This window comes from Pseudorasbora parva, chromosome 2 (assembly GCF_024679245.1).
Source record: "Pseudorasbora parva isolate DD20220531a chromosome 2, ASM2467924v1, whole genome shotgun sequence".
Lineage (NCBI taxonomy): Eukaryota > Metazoa > Chordata > Actinopteri > Cypriniformes > Gobionidae > Pseudorasbora > Pseudorasbora parva.
The window spans coordinates 58,574,420-58,594,085 of record NC_090173.1 but is presented as its reverse complement, the minus strand read 5'-3'; the positions used below and the strand labels follow the sequence as shown (position 1 = coordinate 58,594,085).

At 38.6% G+C, this 19,666-nt stretch overlaps 1 protein-coding gene across 1 annotated transcript in view; it reads left to right on the top strand.

The window, feature by feature from the left end:
• The window catches only part of LOC137049352 (uncharacterized), a 73,773-nt gene extending 58,633 nt beyond the window's left edge, over nt 1–15,140 (top strand). The window contains exons 13-14 of the mRNA XM_067427891.1: nt 1,664–1,892; nt 14,085–15,140. Coding sequence (XP_067283992.1) covers nt 1,664–1,892; nt 14,085–15,055 — 1,200 coding nt within the window. The 3' untranslated portion in view covers nt 15,056–15,140. The remainder of the gene's footprint in view (nt 1–1,663; nt 1,893–14,084) is intronic.
• The last annotated feature ends 4,526 nt before the right edge of the window (nt 15,141–19,666 follow it).

The following is a 19,666-nucleotide window of genomic DNA, read 5'->3' as shown; positions in this document are numbered from 1 at the left end:
AGCGCCGAGATAGTCATGTTCCCGCAGTGAGAATACGAGCTATCCACAAACGACGCCTCAGCGTGCTCTAAGCCCAGGCACGTGATACAGCGCTTGTGACCGTCAGCGGGCGACAGGGAACGACCGCATTCAGAAAAGCACGGGTGGAAAGGCATCCTGAAAAGGACGGCACGTCACCCTTTTTGCTCTTTTAGTGCTGAAGCACCCAGGGATCGACCGTGGCAGAATAACAGGTTTTGTGTGCAGCCTGTTTCTGCTCTCACCAGAAAAGGAACACGCCCACTGAACCAACTGTGTGTAGTGTGTGTGTAGTGCAATTTGCTCAGTTTCTCAGTTTGCTGTGAAAACAGCAGCTCTCTCAGCAGCAGTGAGATCGCGGTCGCGCTTTCTTGTGCCGTCTGGCCAACACAAGAGCAATTTCCCCCCGGCACACGCTTTCTTTCTCTCTCTCGCTAGATAGAAGGCAGTCAGATGCTTCATCAACGCCGTTTGGCTCCGAAGTGAATGACAACAGTGCGTGGCGATCGTTTCCGCTTTATACCCGCGCAGGGGGGCGGGTGCTATATGCAAAGCACGCATGCCAATGTTCATTGGCCCGTTTTCTATATCTCGAAGCTGATAGGGGCTCCCAGAATTGATCCCAATTTGTCGGTACAACGTACGTCGTAGTGACCGACTGAAAGGGTACTGAAGTTTTGATTTTTGGATCTAAAGTGCAGAGAGAGAAATTGATCCCTAAACTTAATGTACTTGGATTAAACCCAAGCCAAGTGGCAAAAAACGTAGGAGTTGTTTTTGATTCTGATTTTAATGTACGTTATATTACCAAAACAGCATTTTATCATCTCAAGAACATTGCTAAAGTAAGATAATTGCTCTCTCTGAGCAACATAGAAAAATTAATGCATGCATTTATAACTAGCAGACTTGACTACTGTAATGCCCTTCTTACTGGTCTACCAAAGAACACAATTCACCAATTACAATTAATCCAAAACACTGCTGCTCGAATATTGACAAAGGCCAAAAGGAGAGATTATATTACTCCGGTATTAAGGTCATTGCACTGGTTACCTGTTAGTTTTTTCGTATAGATTTTTAAAATCTTCTATTAGTTTATAAGGCATTGCATGGACTTGCTCCAGACTATCTTTCAAATGTGATTACAGTATATGAACCAATAAGGAATCTTAGATCTTCGGCTTCTTTTCTTCTAAAGGTAGCCTTATATAAGAACTAAAACATTTGGTGATGCAGCTTTTGGCTGTTATGCTCCTCACCTCTGGAACAACCTTCCAGAGAACATAAGATGTGCTGAAAACATTAATAATTTTAAATCCAAATTAAAAACATAGTTTTAGTCTGGCCTTCCTGTAAAATCTTATTTAATTTTATATTTTGCATTTTGCTTTGTTATTATTGTTGTATTTTATTTTTCATAATGTGATTGGATAAATTCTATTGTTATGTATCTTAATGGATCTATTTAACTGCAATGTTTACTGCAATGGAACTATTTTACACGCTATTATCAAGTCCGTCTCAAGCTAGGAATGGACTTAAATGGAATTTTTCTTTCTGTTAATTATTCTCCTCTTAAACAGGACAAACACAGAAAAACTCCTGGTGAAGCGACTGAGGTCCACATGACATTATTATAAAGATGACGTTTATTAAAGAGGAGAGTGAAGACATAAAGATGACGTTTATTAAAGAAGAGAGCGAAGACATAAAGATGACGTTTATTAAAGAAGAGAGCGAAGACATAAAGATGACGTTTATTAAAGAAGAGAGCGAAGACATAAAGATGGCGTTTATTAAAGAGGAGAGTGAAGAGCTGAAGATTGAAGAAACATTCAGAGTGAAAGATGAAGAAACTGAGGAACAAACAGGTTGGTTTCATTCTCAAACTTTATTGAAATAAGTCATTTGATTCTTAATAAGATGTCCAGCTTTACAGAAAATAATTATATGTTTTTGTTTATATATATATATATATATATATATATATATATATATATATATATATATATATATATATATATATATATATATATATATATATATATATATATATATTAACCCTTATTTAACCAGGGAAATCTTTTGAGAACAAGTCTCTTTTGCAAAGGAGCCCTGGCCAAGAAAGCCGCAATCAAAGTTCCACATAAAATACCAAATATAATAAATACAATGAACATACAAGAAATAACAAACATAATATATCATAATATATATGATATTTCATGATATTTAGAGGTGGATTGATTGACTTGCGGATGACTCTTAATACATTGCAGTGTTTTCCTATACCCACTACTGCTGGATTGTCAGCAGAAGCCAGCACTAGTATTAATTAGGCAAGGCAAGGCAAGGCAAGGCAAGTTTATTTGTATAGCACATTTCATACCCAATGGCAATTCAAAGTGCTTTACATAGAAATGAATTAAAACAGTGGTAACAAATGCATGAGAAAAAAAGAGTACCATATGGACGAATAAAAAATTTAAAACAAATATAGTTAAAAACAGTTGTAAAGACAATAATAAGAAAAGAAAAAAAATTAATCAAACAATGAGGTATCAAATGAGCAATACTACCAGAACACTACTACCCAGCATATAGAGTTCTTTATTCATTAAAGCTAAAGTGTGTTCACTGTATGAACATACAGACAAACGCAAACTGCAGATGGACAGGTCACTTAAAACAAATATAGAAATAATAATGTTCATTTACCAATAAAGAGACAATTTGTACAGTTAGCAAAGAAATCATCTAATGAATTTCATATTTATAGTTTCTACATATGACAATGTCAGTATATGGGTATTTTAACATTGAAATAATTTGCACTTTAGCTTTAAGTGATATTTATAAGTGTTTTTTTTTTGGGGGGGGGGGGTGTTTTATTGGCTGCCTGTCCACTGTGTCTAAATAATTTTAAACATTATTAAACCATTTGTTCAAAATTTACTAAACAGATATGAAGTAGTTATTAGACCTATTTCTGGAAAAACTTGAATTGTGAATCAAATTCACATCTTGCTCTCAATCATATCCTTCTCTCGAAGTTTCTTAAATGCATTAGAATAGAAAAAAAAAAATCGCCAAATGTTTTAACTCTACAGTCCACATGCACTTAGCCTACAGTTGCAAATAAAACGTGTGTCTGGTATTAGACACAATATTGTGCAGTTGGTCTTAAAGTGACCGCAACAGCATATAGCCTACATCATTCAGTCTGTCATGTTAATCAAAGAAAAGAAAAAAACCTTTAATAGCTAGTTTTGACATGCATTTATCTCTATTTAATTTATACAGTGAGGATTATGCAATGTTATTATGTTTGATTATTTAATTTCTGTACCTGAATCACTGTGTCCTGCAACTTCAACTGTTCACTTGTAATTTTTAAACCAACCAACTGCCTTCTTAAAAAGGCCAATGTTGAGCAATCTCTATTTTAAAATACAATGGTTCACTGTTAGGGTTGGGCATCGAGAACCGGTTCCAACTTGGAACCGTTTAAAAAATTTATTTTCGGTTCCGATCTTCGGTTCCAAGCGCGCAAGTTTTGGTTTCCATGGCCACCTGATTTCCGGTGCTTGCGCGCCCGCTTGTTCATGGAAGCCCGGTAAGCGGCTCTGAAGTGTGGATTTATTTCACTTTTAAAAGCCTGGGTCGGCACAGTGCAACTAGTGTTGTCAAAAATATCGATACTGAAATATCTGAAAAGATACGATAGCCTGCTCAGCCTACACAATCCATCCCAGCTCCTCTCCTCTCCTCTCTGACCGACAGCGAGTTGACACGCAGCCGCATATTCTCATTCAGCCGGTTAACCTCTGAACACGACGGACGCTCGTTCTGCTGGACTTTTCCTAACGACAGCGTGTTAGTGTTAGTGTGTGTCATCGGTCTGAATTTCGCGCGGGATTGCACATAATTCTACGAATCCCCGCAGATTTCAAGCTCACATCTGAAGCGCACACACACACATAGCCTACCGTAATAAAGCCGCCCCTGACATACAAGTGCAAATATTCGCTTCTTTTTCCAGCTTATTATTGGTCAAATACACTCAAACTAATTCTCAGTGCACATTTTGAACAGTATGTAAACACAGTCTGAAACAAGCAGTTCTTAAAGGGACAGCAGTCATTTGTTATTCAAAGTCAAAGTACAAAAAGACAAGCGATCACACTGCTCTTGACTGATCAACTTGTCTAACTTTAATGGTTTTATATGAAACTATTTAATTTTTTGCAAAAACATTATCCAATGTTATTTTACATTTATTTAGCCACTTTGCGTTTTTTTATTCAGTTTCTTACCTGAATGTTAGACCTACCTGAAAAAATAAAGCAGTCTATTTCATTTATATCTTTTATTCTATTGTATTTATTTGTGCTATTTTTTGTAATATGTATCTTTGTTTATTCAATTTACCATTCAAAATCAAGCTTACTTGTGCTGTGTGTAAGCTATTGCAACACAATTACCCCGTTGTAAAAAAATACATTGAGTTAACAAATATTTGTGAGATAATTTTAATTGTAATTGATCAATGTTTATATATGAGAAAAAGCTTAAAAGCTTTATCATATAAAGTGATCTCTTCAGAAGAAATGTTTGATTGCCTAGACTTTCAAAAGACAGACAAAAAAAAACAAAATTATATAAAAAATATCTAATTGACAGTATATGCAGCGTTTTCCCCCCCACTGTATTGAAAATAGCATTGAATATCGATGTGACATGTTTTGACTCCACCCCTCACAGAATCGGAATCGAGAATTGAAAAGAACCGGAATCGAAAGTAAGAATCGGAATCGGAATCAGAATCGTTCAAATCAAAACGATGCCCAACCCTATTCACTGTATCAAAAGCTTTAGAAATATCGATGAAAAGAGCTGCACGCATCTTTTTGTTGTCCAGTGCCTCAATGATGTCATTCACAACCTTCAGTGAAGCAGAGATGATACTATGTTCCTTTCGAAAACCCGACTGAAACTCTGAGAGAATATTATTAACACTCAGGTATTCTTTCAATTCTTCACTTACTAGTTGTTCTAGGACCTTTGATAGCACAGACAAGTTGGAGATAGGCCTATAGTTGTTTAGCAAGGTAGGATCTCCTCCCTTTAACAAGGGCAGATTTCCAGATTGATGGCACAACATTCTGAGTCAAAGATAAATTAATAATATACAGGAACGGTTTAGCAATAAAATCTGCAGCAATTTGTAAAAAATAAGGCTGTAAACAATCTGGGCCAGCAGGCTTTTTGATGTCCAGCGACATTAGAGCTTTAAAGGACAACTCCGGTGAGAAATGAACCTAGGGGTAATTAACAGATGGTTAGAGACTAGATCGTTCTCCATGATTAGTTTTCATGGAAATCGAATGTAAAGAGTTTTATCTCTAAAAACAGATTAGCTTATAACACTAGTCTATAGGGCACCGGGTAGTGAAATTAAATCGCTAGTTAATACCACTAACAAGGCTAAAAATAGCCTCACACTAACACGGCAGCATAATGAGGGTCTCTACATGCAAACCGAAGCATTGATAACTTTGTAAGTGTACAAACAGTTTAATAAGAAGATACTTTATAAACATAGTACATTATGCGTTCACGGACAGGCGCCATTTTGGAAAACAGTCTCGACTCGTTGAGCTACGCGCGCTGTGCTAAGTGATGAACTGTGACTTGGAATATCATATGGTCCGTTGTTTCCGGAAGAAAACACTGAACGCAACAGAGAAAACAAATAAATAAAAATAAAAATGTCCATGTTATTACATTTCACAAACTTAATTCCTATCGACCAGCTCACTTAGAACAGCGCTCGTGGATCGATTCGTCGAGACTGTTTTCCAAGATGGCACCTGTCCGTGAACGCGTAAGGCACTATGTTTAAAAAGTATCTTCTTATTAAACTGTTGTACACTTACAACGTTCTCAATGCTTCGGTTTGCATGTAGGGACCCTCATTATGCTACCGTGTTAGTGTGAGGCGATTTTTAGCCTTGTTAGTGGTATTAACTAGCGATTTAATTTTACTACCCTGTGTCTACCCTGTGCCCCATAGACTAGTGTTATAAGCTAATCTGTTTTTAGAGATAAAACTCTTTACATTAGATTTTCATGAAAACGCATCCCAGAGAACGATCTACTCGGTAACCATCTGTTAACTACACCTAGGTTCATTTCTCACCGGAGTTGTCCTTTAATTACATCATCGATTGAAAACAGGGCAAAGGTAAAAGAAAAAGGCTGGCCAACACAACATCTTCCAGCAGCATTACCATCAGAAGGAGAGGTTTTTGAAGGTAGAGATTGGTCAAACAAAGAACCGGATGCACAAAATGTTCATTAAAACATTCTAGCATCGCAGATCTGTCCGAGATAGTAATATTGTCCCTGATGATATGGGGAGGCAGTTCATTATGAGATTTAGTTAAAGAGATAGACGTGATAGACTTCCAAAAAGACCCAGGGTAATTTAGGTTGTCTGCAGTAGCCGCTAGATAGTATACAGATATGGCATGTCGGACTGCTGATGTGAACTGGTTTCGTAAAATAATTCACAATTGCATTTAAATATTTCTGTTCATAAATAAGCCTGATAAAAAAACAGCTACACATTTCAAATGTCGGTATGCAACAAATTATCAAATAATCATAGTCATCATCAGAGATATGTCTTGAGCAGCAAATCAGCATCTTAGATGATTAAATGATTCCTGACCTGGATCTCGTGACATTGAAGACTGAAGTAGTGGAGCTTTGCAATCATAGGTAAAACTTTAAAATATATTCGAAAAGAAAACATCCTTGTAATAATTAATTTAATTGTAATTAAATTATTGTAATTATTTAAATTACTGCACTTTTGATCTAAAATATGCAGCTGTGGTGAGTAGAAAATACTTCTTTCAAAAGTTTTATAAAATCTTACTGACCCCAAACTTTTTAACACTAGAATGTATTATAGATTTGTATTTTGGAATCTATTATTATTACTATAATTTGTCATTGAATGCCACTTAAAATATTTGATTTTAAGTGAGTTTGTGTGAGCAAAGTAATGAAGTAAACTGTATGATTTAAGGTGTTTACATCTGAAATACACATTGTGCTGACCTCAGTTAAACAATCCCATAGCGACACCTAGTGGCTAGTGGCCATAGTGAAAATTGCCGTTTTAATTAATTATTTCAATACCATGCGGTTTCATGATACAAAGGCTTTGAAAATATATGTCCGTGAGTATTTAGTTTAATATTTTCGTTGTTAAGAGTAAAATGCTATTTTTAGAAAGATATGTGTAAATTGTGTTTTCAATAAGATAATATTGAAGTGCTGGTTGTAAGGCAATCTGTATGGAAACGAACATGCTCAATATGTTATAATCTGAATGTAACATCTGAATTATGATGCAAAGACATTTGACATTTTCTTTATTTGTATGTTCAGTTTACAGTGCTTCCTTCAAGTAAATAACACTCAATCAAATTCTGGCATCTGAGTCTTTCTTGGAGGAACGTGTTAGCTATCTGCCAAGCTAGTCAGGCTCAAGCACTTCAGCATTCATCCTAGTCATTCTCGAAATGCACAGCTCGCGTTCCCAAGCATGTGAAAATAACTGCCCATCGCTTACTGTCTGTAAGACCTCCCCTGGTTCGTCGAGAGTAGATGTTCCACGGACCAAACACATCAACTCCAACATTGGTGAATGGAGGATCTGGGTTAACTCGATCAGAAGGTAAGTTGGACAATTTTTGCTCCTCCAGCCTTCCCCTGAGCCTTCTACAGATCACGCAGTGATGTATGACATACTTGACACTAGTCTTTTGCTTCCAATTATCCATAGTCCCGCTGACCAGAGAGCACCTTCTGAGAAATGTCTACCCTGGTGTGCAACTTGCTCGTGAAAGTGTCTGACGAGTAGAGTAGCAATGTGATTATTTTTGGGAATGATTATGGGGTGCTTCTCTTCCCAACATGTTTCAGCTAACGACGAACGTCCTCCAACTTGTATTACTCTATCTTCATCCAAAATGGGGTTCAACTTTCTTAAGATGCTGCTTTTGGGCACGACTTCATTTCTGACAAGGCACTTTAGTTCCTCTGAAAATGTTTCTTGTTGAACTGTTTTGATAACTACAACTCTTGCTTGTGTGGACTCATCTGTTTTGGAGTTAGGGTTTCCAGAACAGGATCTGGCTCTGCATACAAGACTAGCCATGGCTCTGATGAGTATTTTCCAGCTGGAGAAGCGTGTAAATCGCTGAGAGTCTAGCTTCTTTTCAGAGTTTTTGTTTAATGAAGGCTGACACATGCGGCCGTACCTCTGCATCTGTGTCTGGCTCAACAAGGCTGTAGGTCTCTGGCTGGAATGTGTCAACATCTAGGCAACCTTTGTGCAAAAACTCAGGGCCTGTAAACCAGTTTGTATGACTCAACAGATCAGGGGATATGGGACGTGTTCCATGATCTGCAGGATTTTGGTCTGTAATGATGAAGTGCCACTGTTTTGGGTGAGTAGACCTTCTTATCTGAGCAACTCTGTTGGCAACATACACATGAAACCTTCTGTTTGTGTTGTGAATGTAACCTAAGACAATTCTACTGTCCGTGTAGAATTTCACTCTTTGGAGTTCAATGTCCAGTTCAGTGGTTAGCAAGTCTGCAATTTCCACAGCCAAAACCACAGAACAAAGTTCAAGACATGGAACAGTCAGAGAGGTACGAGGCGATAACTTGGATTTACCCAGGAGAAAGTCAACGTGACTGCATCCTTCTGAATCTACTGCTTTAAGGTAAGCTACAGCTGATATGGCTATGGTAGATGCATCTGCAAAGATGCATAGTTCCCTGTGTTGTGTAGAGCCTAGAGAAACAGGAAGGTACGGAAAGTGAATCAAGCCATGCTCTCCACTGATCTTCTCTTCTCAGCTGGTATGAGAGAATCCCAGTCACATTGATCATTGGCTAGTTCTCTGACCAAAGCTTAACCCTTTACTGTTACAGGGGCCAAGAAACCAAGAGGGTCATAAAGACTGTTAACCACAGAGAGGATGCCTCTTCTGGTAAACGGCTTCTCTGCCTTTGACACATAATAGGTAAAAGTGTCAGTTTGGAGATTCCTTATGAGTCCCAAGCTTCGTTGCATAGGTAAGGGATCTGATGGTAACTCAATGTCTTGCAAATCTTTGGCCAAGTCCTCGTGACAGAATGCTTCCTAACCTTTCTACTGTTGGAGGCGATCTTGTGCAGTCTGATGTTTGATTCTGCTAGTATTTCTTTTGTCTGTTTCAGCACTGTGATAGCTTCTTCACTGGATGGAAATGAGGCAAGTCCATCATCCACATCACAAATTGCTTTACCTCTGTGTCATATTTGTCCTCTCCCAGCAGAATAGCTCTTCGCAACCCATATATGGCCACAGCAGGTGATGGACTATTCCCAAAAACATGCACTTTCATGCACTACTCCACAATCTGTTTGTCTGGATCATTATCTTCAAACCAAAGAAATCTGAGGAAGTCTCTATGGTCTTCACGGACAATGAAGCAATAGAACGTGCTGTATATCCGCTGTGACTGCAGGTTCCCTGCGAAAGCGAATGAGGACACCTAACAGTGGGTTGTTTAAGTCTGGTCCACTCAGTAGCACATCGTTGAGGGAGATACCTTCATGTTTAGCACTTGAATCAAAAACAACATGTATCTGGCCCTTCTTCTGTGGATGGTAAACACCAAATATGGGCAAGTACCAACATTCCTGCTGTGCTTTCACTGGGGGTGTTCTTTCATATCTGGTTTTCATTCCAGAGTATGTCGAAGAGATTCAAGTCGTTTCGCAGCTTGGCATCTGTTATTAGGTAGGCGAAGCCCATTTGGTTTGAATGACAATGGTGCTACCCATGAATTTGAGTCATCCATGTAGACCTCTCTGTCCATAATGTCAAGAAACACCCTGTCCTCAACTGACATTCCTATTTTGTCATCAAAGTACTTTGGAACACACTGCTTTCAAGTTCCACTTTATCAGAAACAGCTGTAGCAACATTGTTTTGAGGATTGTAATGCAACACTGTTGTCAAACTTCTCTTTCACATATATGCTACTAGTACACGGTGAAAGGATGGATGAGCGACCATTACTCAGAATGCTGGTTCTGAAAACACTTACATCAGCCGTTTTGTGTGTTCTTCCAAGACAGACCTCTCCAATTATCACCCAACCAAGATCTAGACGTTGTGCAAATGGCGCATTGTGAGGTCCACTGCGTTGTTCTAGAACCTTATGAATTCGCAGTATGTGTCGGCCAGGGAGCAAGAGTATAGCTGCACAGGGGTCGAACGCTGGGATCTCGTCTGCCACAGCTTTGAGATGCGGATGGTGTCTAGCAATCTCTGGTGATGGGATCTCAGACCGGTCATCTGGGAGCATGTCACATTCAATTAAGGTGGGTAAGGAGATTTGGGTTTTTCCATCAAATGATTCCACTACAAAGTTACTTGCACGTCTGCCTGCTGTTTCCATCACTCCAGAACAGGTTTTCAAGGTGTATGGCATTCTAGTTTCTTTAATGCCAAAATGATCGAAGAACTGGGTTTTAGCCAAAGACCTGTTGCTTTGTTCGTCAAGGACAGCATAAGCTTTGATAACTTTTTCTTTTTCTCCTGCTGGATATACTCTGACAAGAGAAATTTTGGAGCATGACCTTGAGCTTATACCATACCAATGCACAAATTTCAGTACATTTGGATGTCACAGACAAGGAATCAATTCCTTATTGCTCCCCGCCTTGGTCTTCAGTCGAGGCACATTTGTTAACTTTCCAAGGAGCTGGACCTGGATGTAAGGCAGTGGAATGTTGATTGCTGTTACATTCTTTACACTGTACATGTCTATCACAGTCTTTGGCATAATGGCTGGATGACGCACAGCATCTGAAACAAATGTTCATGTCTTTGAGGTAAGTTTTCCTCTCATCTAACGTTTTGCCTCTGAAGCTTCGACATTTCCTCAATGGATGGGGTTTGTTATGAAGAGGACACTGCTTATCAGGATCATTTACCTTATTCTCTGAAGCTTGTGAATAAGCTTTTTCAGGATATGTGGAGACTTCTGTTCTCCTGGTGTCTACTGTAGGTTTTACATATGGCTTATATGGGGGGCATCTCTCTGTCTTGACAGCACTTGAACTCCCAACTGCGATATCAGCGAAACTTGGATCGTTCCGGACTTTAGCCTGATCACAGACAAACTTCACAAAGACTGAAAATGGAGGCTAAGGCACACAATTTTGTTCTTTATTCTGTGCTCCTAATGTGATCCATTTCTCCTGCAGGTATAATGGAAATTTTTGAACAATTGGATTGACTCCACGTGATGTATTAAGATAGGCGAGCCCCGGTAAGTATCCGTCAGCTCTTGCTGCTTCCAGCTCCAACAGAGTATCACCCAGTTCCCTTAGTTTAAGGTTGTCCCAGTTTGAGATTCTTGGGAAATGTTCAACCTTTTTGAGCAGGGCATTTTCTATTACTTCTATTACTGAACCATAGATGTCTTTTAATCTTTGCCATACCATTCTAAGGCCAGCTTTGGCGTTATGAATGTGAACTGCTCTGATTCTCCTAGCTTGTTCGGAGGATGATGGTCCAAGCCATTTACAAAGCAAATCAAGCTCCTCTGTAGCTGTGAGATTCAAATCTTCAGTGGCACTAAGAAAGGATGCCTTCCAAGCCCAGTAGTTCTCTGGATGATCATCAAATTTTAACAAGCCTGAGCTTACCATCTCACGTCGCAGTAGATATTTTGTGAAGTCCATTGAAGTTGAAGGGTTTGCTTGCCACCGACTGGACTGGTAATCATTATGCTGGAACCTTGCCCCATGTGGCTGTTCAATGCAGTGGTAGGGTTCTCTTGAAGAGCTTGCAGGAAAGGGATTGCTAACAGACTTCCAGGTAGTGCTCTGTTTTACAGGATGCTGAGCAGGTAACTCACCAAACTCATAGTCACTGATTTCACTTGACTGTACATTACTCTCTCTCATATAGCTTCTTGCTGCCTCACCATTGTCCTTCTTCTGCTGGTGCACTGGTGGGCATGAGAGATCACGTGTCTTTAAGTCTGGAAGTGGATTTGTGATAGGAGTGGTTACGTTTTCCCTAGAAAACTGAGCTAGGTTCTGCGGTGACAACCTTATGGAGCTTTTACGGTCTGTCTCTCAAATGTTCATCAGCGGCTGCCTCCAACACCTCTGTTTCTGCAACAGCAGCTGCTCTTTCTAGCTGTAGCATGTGTAAGTTTGCTTTAAGCTCTGCTTTCTTTCTAGCTGCTTCTTCCACAATGTATGCTTCTTCTTTCATCATTTCTGCTTCTTTCTTTGCAAATGCCAGTTGCGCCCGTGCTGCTTCTGCCTTTGCACGTGCTCTGATAAACATTCCACTGGCTGATGAAAACTGACTTGAACGTGAGGACCTGGAGCACCATGATCTTGTTTCTAATTGTTCACTTATGTCTTCTTCATTACCAGGTTGGGTCATTGTGACTACTTGTCTTGCATTTAAGCTAGAGAGCTGAAGTATGCTGGTGGCTCTGGCTTTTATTTCCCATTGCGTACTGAAGGCCGTCTGAAGCTTTGTCCTTTAACTATTCTGCAGAATACACATTTAGATCAAATCAGAGAGTTCAGCCCTGAAAATTCATTAAATCACTATCCAGAAGTCGCAACATTTTATATGAACTTAAATAAAAATATCTGCAGTGAATTCGCTGCTTTTGATCTCTTTTCCTGTGGCATGCTTTGCTATAATGTTTTAACTACAGCAAGGATTACTTGTCGCATGATAATGCTACTTTATATTGTGAACTTATAAATTGTGAACTTCTTTATATTGTAACTTTACAACTTTTAGAAGTACTAAAGAGAGCAATAACTAGAGCAATAGAAGAGTGGCCTGATCTGATGAATCACGTTTTCTTGTATGGCAGGGTGTGGGTGCGTGGCTTACCTGATCCCCTTTTCTACTGAGTTTAGCTCCCAACTTGATGAAACTGCACCTGTCTTTAGCGTTCAAATTATACTAAACACCTAGCCTAGAAATCTAGACACACCTTAGCTGCAGCAAATCTAATCTGCCTGCGAGTGTCGTCTCGCAACTATCAATACCCTTCTGAGCTGTAAATGGCAAACTCTGGACAGGCCAATCGCATCGTGTATGTTTATGTGTATGAGTCGGTGGGCGGGGCTTAACATAGTGACGGCCGAGTTGCGCTTGCTTGCTTCTAGTAAACACAGAAACTGGCGAACGGCGGTCTTTCGGATCAGCTTTGACCTCGACTCTGGAAGACTTGGAGTTGAGTTTTTCTCTGAGAAAAGAACAAAACGGCACTGAAGTCATTCTTAAGAAGGGAAGATGTGTTCTTGTGACCGGATACGAGAAAAGTTTAATCTTTCAACGAGCTCTGCTTCACCTTCGTTGCTCTGGTTGGTTGTAGCGCTATCCCATTGCGTGCATGCCGTGCAGAGGGAGTTTGAAAGACAACCGTTTATCCCGCCCCTCGGATTGAGCCCTGTCAATGGTGAGTTTCCAGACCAAACATCTTGATGTGGGTCTGGCTTGTCAGGCTACTAAACACATTGACTGTGTCAGAAATGGCCCCCTATACCCTTATATAGGGCACTATTTAATGGGACAGCCATTTGTAGTGGTGTCTAAAATAGGGATGCACGATATGAAATTTTTTAAACCGATTTAAGTCCTTCTCTTGGCCGATACCAGTATTTAAGTCCTTCTCGTTTAATAAGGAGGTGATTTCGAACACAGCACTTGATTAGCATGTACAGGTGGATTTGATTAATGAAATTATGTGTCAGGGGCTAGATTGGGTATATTGGGGCAAGTAGGACACAGGCCCTCTAGAGCAGGTTTAGACACCTCTGGTATAGGCTCTAGCATACATGTTGGTTTTGATGCATCGCATATATAAATGTTTGAGTGTATGTTGTATTGTGCCATTAAACTGGGATTCACTTTTATTTGTTTTTTTTTACCTTAGACCTAATGGCAATGAAAGAGGAGACTGAGGTTCTCGATGAAAATGAAGACAAAGAACAATATGAGAAACTGCATGATAGCATTGCTGGAGAAAAATTATCAAGTTGTTCACAGACTGAAAAGACTTCCACTCGAATAAAAGCTGGAAAAAACATTAAAAACCTTAAAGAGAATTTTGTAGAGAAGCCTTACACCTGCCAACAGTGTGGAACATGTTTCACTTTTAAAAGAAGCCTTCACAGACACATGAGAATTCACACTGGAGAGAAGCCCTACATATGCCCTCACTGTGGAAAGAGTTTCAGTCACAAAGTAAGTCTTGACAGGCACATACGAATTCACACTGGAGAGAAGCCGTTCACCTGCCAACAGTGTGGAAAGAGTTTCACTCAACATGGAGTCCTTAAAGACCACATGAGAGTTCACACTGGAGAGAGCCCGTTCACCTGCCAGCAGTGTGGAAAGAGTTTTAGTCACAAAGTAAGTCTTGACAGGCACATGAGAATTCACACTGGAGAGAAGCCTTACATCTGCCAACAGTGTGGAAGGAGTTTCACTCAACATGGAGTCCTTAAAGACCACATGAGAGTTCACACTGGAGAGAGTCCTTACACCTGCCAGCATTGTGGAAAGAGTTTCACTCATAAAGTAAGTCTTGACAGGCACATGAGAATTCACACTGGAGAAAAGCCGTTCACCTGCCAACAGTGTGGAAAGAGTTTCAACAGAAATGTACATCTTAATAACCACATGAGAGTTCACGCTGTGGAGAAGCCTTACACCTGCCAACAGTGTGGAGCATGTTTCACTTGTAAAGGAACCCTTAACAGACACATGATAATTCACACCGGAGAAAAGCCTTATACCTGCCAACAGTGTGGAATGAGTTTCAATCGTAAAGGAAGCCTGACCAGGCACATGGGAGTTCACTCCAGATTAAAAAGCCTTACACCTGCCAACAGTGTTGATTGAGGTTTAGGCCCTGTCTACACGGAGAGGCTGTATACGTAAAAATATTGTATGTATGCGTATATGTATCTATGTGTATATAAGTTCATTTTACATGGTAGTGATTTAAAATTGTGTGTGTATATATATATATATATATATATATATATATATATATATATATATATATATATATATATATATATATATATATATATATTCTTCTTGATGTAGGTTGCATTTGGTAGCTGTTGCTAGAAAAAACAACAACAATGTACAGTTTAATGATAAGTATCGAACACATCCCACAAATAGATTAATGATGTAATACAAAGAAGCTGAGCTATTCACAAAATGTAAACAATGTTTCATTAAAATGTTTTTATTGAGAGTGAAACTATCAGGACAGAATAAATAAAAATAACTCCTCCAGCAACTTGCACTAATCACTACAAAAACCTGGATGATTCTTTTCAGATCTAATCACTCTTAGGGTGCTTTCATACTAGCACAAATTGCAGAACTTTTAAATGTTCTAAGAAAATATTTTCAATTCGAATAATGATCAATGATGCATACTTACTCCATCTAAACAGATGGCACATAGATGGTATAATGACAGAAACAGAAGGAATTGCTCAGTGATCGGTTTGAATAGGTTCACTGCCGAAAGTGTCATAAGTGGGCGGAGCAATAGAAGAGTGGCCTGATCTGATGAATCACGTTTTCTTGTATGGCAGGGTGTGGGTGCGTGGCTTACCTGATCCCCTTTTCTACTGAGTTTAGCTCCCAACTTGATGAAACTGCACCTGTCTTTAGCGTTCAAATTATACTAAACACCTAGCCTAGAAATCTAGACACACCTTAGCTGCAGCAAATCTAATCTGCCTGCGAGTGTCGTCTCGCAACTATCAATACCCTTCTGAGCTGTAAACGGCAAACTCTGGACAGGCCAATCGCATCGTGTATAGAGTCGGTGGGCGGGGCTTAACATAGTGACGGCCGAGTTGCGCTTGCTTGCTTCTAGTAAACACACACATATATATATATATATATATATATATATATATATATATATATATATATATATATATATATATATATATATATATGGAGCGCACTTTTGGAGCGCACCCGGGTTCGATTGACGTCAGAGTTCGGTTCGTTTGGATGATGTGAACACGGTTTTTCGAACTTTCCGCACCTGCAAACAGTGATGGAATGTAACGTAGTACATATACTTCGTTACTTTACTTAAGTAAATTTTTCACTTATCTGTACTTTACTTAACTAGAATCAATAGTGCATACTTTTTACTTCGTTACATTTTGCAGCAAATATTTTACTTTCTACTCCACTACATTTCTACAACGTTTCGTTACATTTTCTGATCAGTTTCAGGGCTGGAGATTAAGGTTTGTTCAGATAATTCATGGATAATAATAGGCTAATGTATGAACTGACGGTTGTGCTGTTGACAATCGCGCAGCCTCTCGTGAAGAAATGAAAAACAAACCAACGCCGCTCGTACAGAGAAACTCAGTAACATACTGCAGTAAATATTCAAAATGTGAAGGTTTATATTTCATAACGTATAATACAGTTACAGCAAAAAAACATCACATGACACCACCAAGAGTGCTGTTTTCCTGAATACCATCACGACTGAAAATGTGACACTGATTTCATGACAGTTCCATAAACAATTAATTAAAATTAGTCACTTACATTTTAGATGCAATATAAACTGCTTTTGTTCTATTACAGCAGCGAAAATATTTCCAAGATCAGATCATATTTGCACATCAGAACCACAACGCATCTCACAGCAATAGTGTGTTAATGAATGATTCAGTGTTTGAATGAATCGGTTGAATCAAAGATTCAATGACCTGTTCGTAAACGACTGCCTCATTTCTGAACGAATCAGCCGTTTGAACGAACCGACTCAATGACTCACTCATTAAGACCTGCCGCCACCTACTGGTAGTTTAGTTTCATATTTAAACATTCTTTCCAACGTTTCTTATTGTATTAAAAATATATAGTTAAAACAATCTCATAACATTATTTAATGCATTTGTAGTTTGTCAGTATAAATTATTTAATTTAAAAACAATATAGCGTTATTCTAATTTAATTTATTGATCAAATTTAAGAATATAAATGGAAAGCTGAAGCATATCCTATATTTAAGATTAATCCATTTAAATGAGATTTATAGATTTAAATACATCAAAGCAATTATCATGGCTATAAAAATCCAGTGTTCTGTATTTTGCGTACGTGAGTTTTTGTTGTAGCTGGCTATTGTAGATGGCTATTTTAGATGGCTATAAATAAATAAAAACTTGTGTACTGTGCTAATTAATTGAGATTTCTTACAGCTCTTACAGGTTGTTGGCCTTGTTTGTTTCCTTGCTTCTATTGCTCTCCCCTTTTTTGTAAGTTGCTTAAATGTAAATGTAAATCAAAGCTGATGAAAATGTTCTTCTGAATATTGATATTTAACTCTGCAGATCACCCTGATATTGTGAGTCAGAATGTAAACTGGGCAACAGATGATACGCACAATTACTAGGGGTGTAACGATTCGTTTTAACAACGATTCGATTCGGTTGAAATAAAACAGTCACACTGATTAAATTTTTTGGCTAAAAAGTTACTGAATTGATTTCAAATCACTGAATCGTTTCGGATCATATCGTTCTAAATGAACCAATATCGTCCTTAAATCGTATCGACAACCTCAAATCGTGATACGAATCGAATCGTTGTTAAACGAATCGTTACACCCCTAATAATTAGCCTACATTAACCCAAAACTAACCTAATTAAAACACCACAGCCCATACTGTTTTCTTCTTTTTAATGATTAAAATATAGACATTAAGAGAATAAATTGTTATACAAGTACTTTTACTTTTAATACTAAAAGTGCATTTAAAATCAAGTACTTTTTTACTTTTACTTAAGTAGGATTGTCGTTGTAGTACTTCTACTTTTACTTAAGTAAATATGGCTCTGGTTATTTGTAGTTTTACTTAAGTACTGAGATTCAGTACTTTCTCCACCACTGACATATTGCCATACCCGAGTTCGCTTTAAGAGGTGGTCTTGGGTTCGGTTCACTCTGGTACGGTTCGCTGCTGATGTGAACACAATCGTACTAAATTGCGGATGTGAACTGCTATTAAAGGTGCGCTAGAATGAAAAATTGAACTAACCTTGCCATAGTGAAATAATTAGAGTTCAATACATGGACATCACATACTGTGAGTTTCAAACACCATTGCCTCCTACTTATGTAAATCAAAAACTTCAAAAAGTGCTTCTCAACATAAACCCAACCGTGACGCAAGCGCTGGGGATCATTTATATGCACGCCCCCAACATTTTCATCTGTCCAAACATGTGCATTAGTGATGGGAAGTTCGGTTCTTTTCCGCGAACCGGTTCTTTCGGACAGTTCGTTTCAATGATCCGGTTAAAAAAACCGGATCACCGGTTCTTTTACGTCTTTACGTAATGACGTCATTTCTATCATCCCGGCGGATGAAAATACATTCAAACACATCCATATAAAGTATTTGTAATCAAAACTTAATATAGTAATAATTATAATTGACATCATCATCATCTTGGAAACATTTTTTCATTTATGCTTTGCAACAGCACTAAATACAGTTCACCAAATCGAACTGAATCGATTGTTACAACATCTACTTCAAGATATTAGTTTTATTTCTAGTTTGAGAGACTGTCACTGTCACTGTCGTGCAAACACTGATGTTTTACACGGATTAAATAAACTGACATAATACTTACACAAATCCTCATTGTTCACCCGTGCTCATGTATTATCAGCATCAGCTGTCCCAGTCCGAGAGAAACAGTTCGGTTACGACGCTCTCACGCATGCTCCGTATCTCAGCTCACCGGTTCTCAGAATCCAACATGTCCGAAAGATCGAACGTGTCCGATAGAAACGGTTCTCGATTCTGTACCGGTGATCCGTTGCAACCGGTCGATCTGACTCGAGAACCGCTGTATCTGTGTGTGTGTGTGTGTGTGTGTTGAGCACAGGGTGCTGAGCTGCGAACTGCTGCAAGCTGAATAGTCTATATCAAACCTACTGTTTTGATTACATCTATTTTAAAATCTTTATCGACTTAGAAATTAAATAAGATAAAAGCTGTTCCTGAAAATATCATGCATTATTGATAAAACAAATAAATGTTTAATTTGACCGTTTTACAATCCATTGTTTCCAAAACTTTAAAATAATACAGTGACAGCTTTGTTATAATGTTTCCAAACGTGATTAGTTTTAAATACACTTAACCTGCATTTCGTTCCTCTGAACAAATAACACGCATGCGCAGCTCATCGGCTCATCGGTTCTCAGTATCGAACGTGTCCGACAGAAACGGTTTTGATTCTGTACTGCTGATCCGAGGATCCGACAACCGGTACGTTCGGTTACACGCGCATGCTCAGTATCAGCTGCTCGTGAGTTCATCAGATCTCTCAGCAAAACATGTCTCACTTCAGCTAACGATTGGAGTTACAGCATCTACTTCAAGATATTCGTTTTATTTCTAGTTTGAGAGACTGTCACTGATGGCAGAAAGT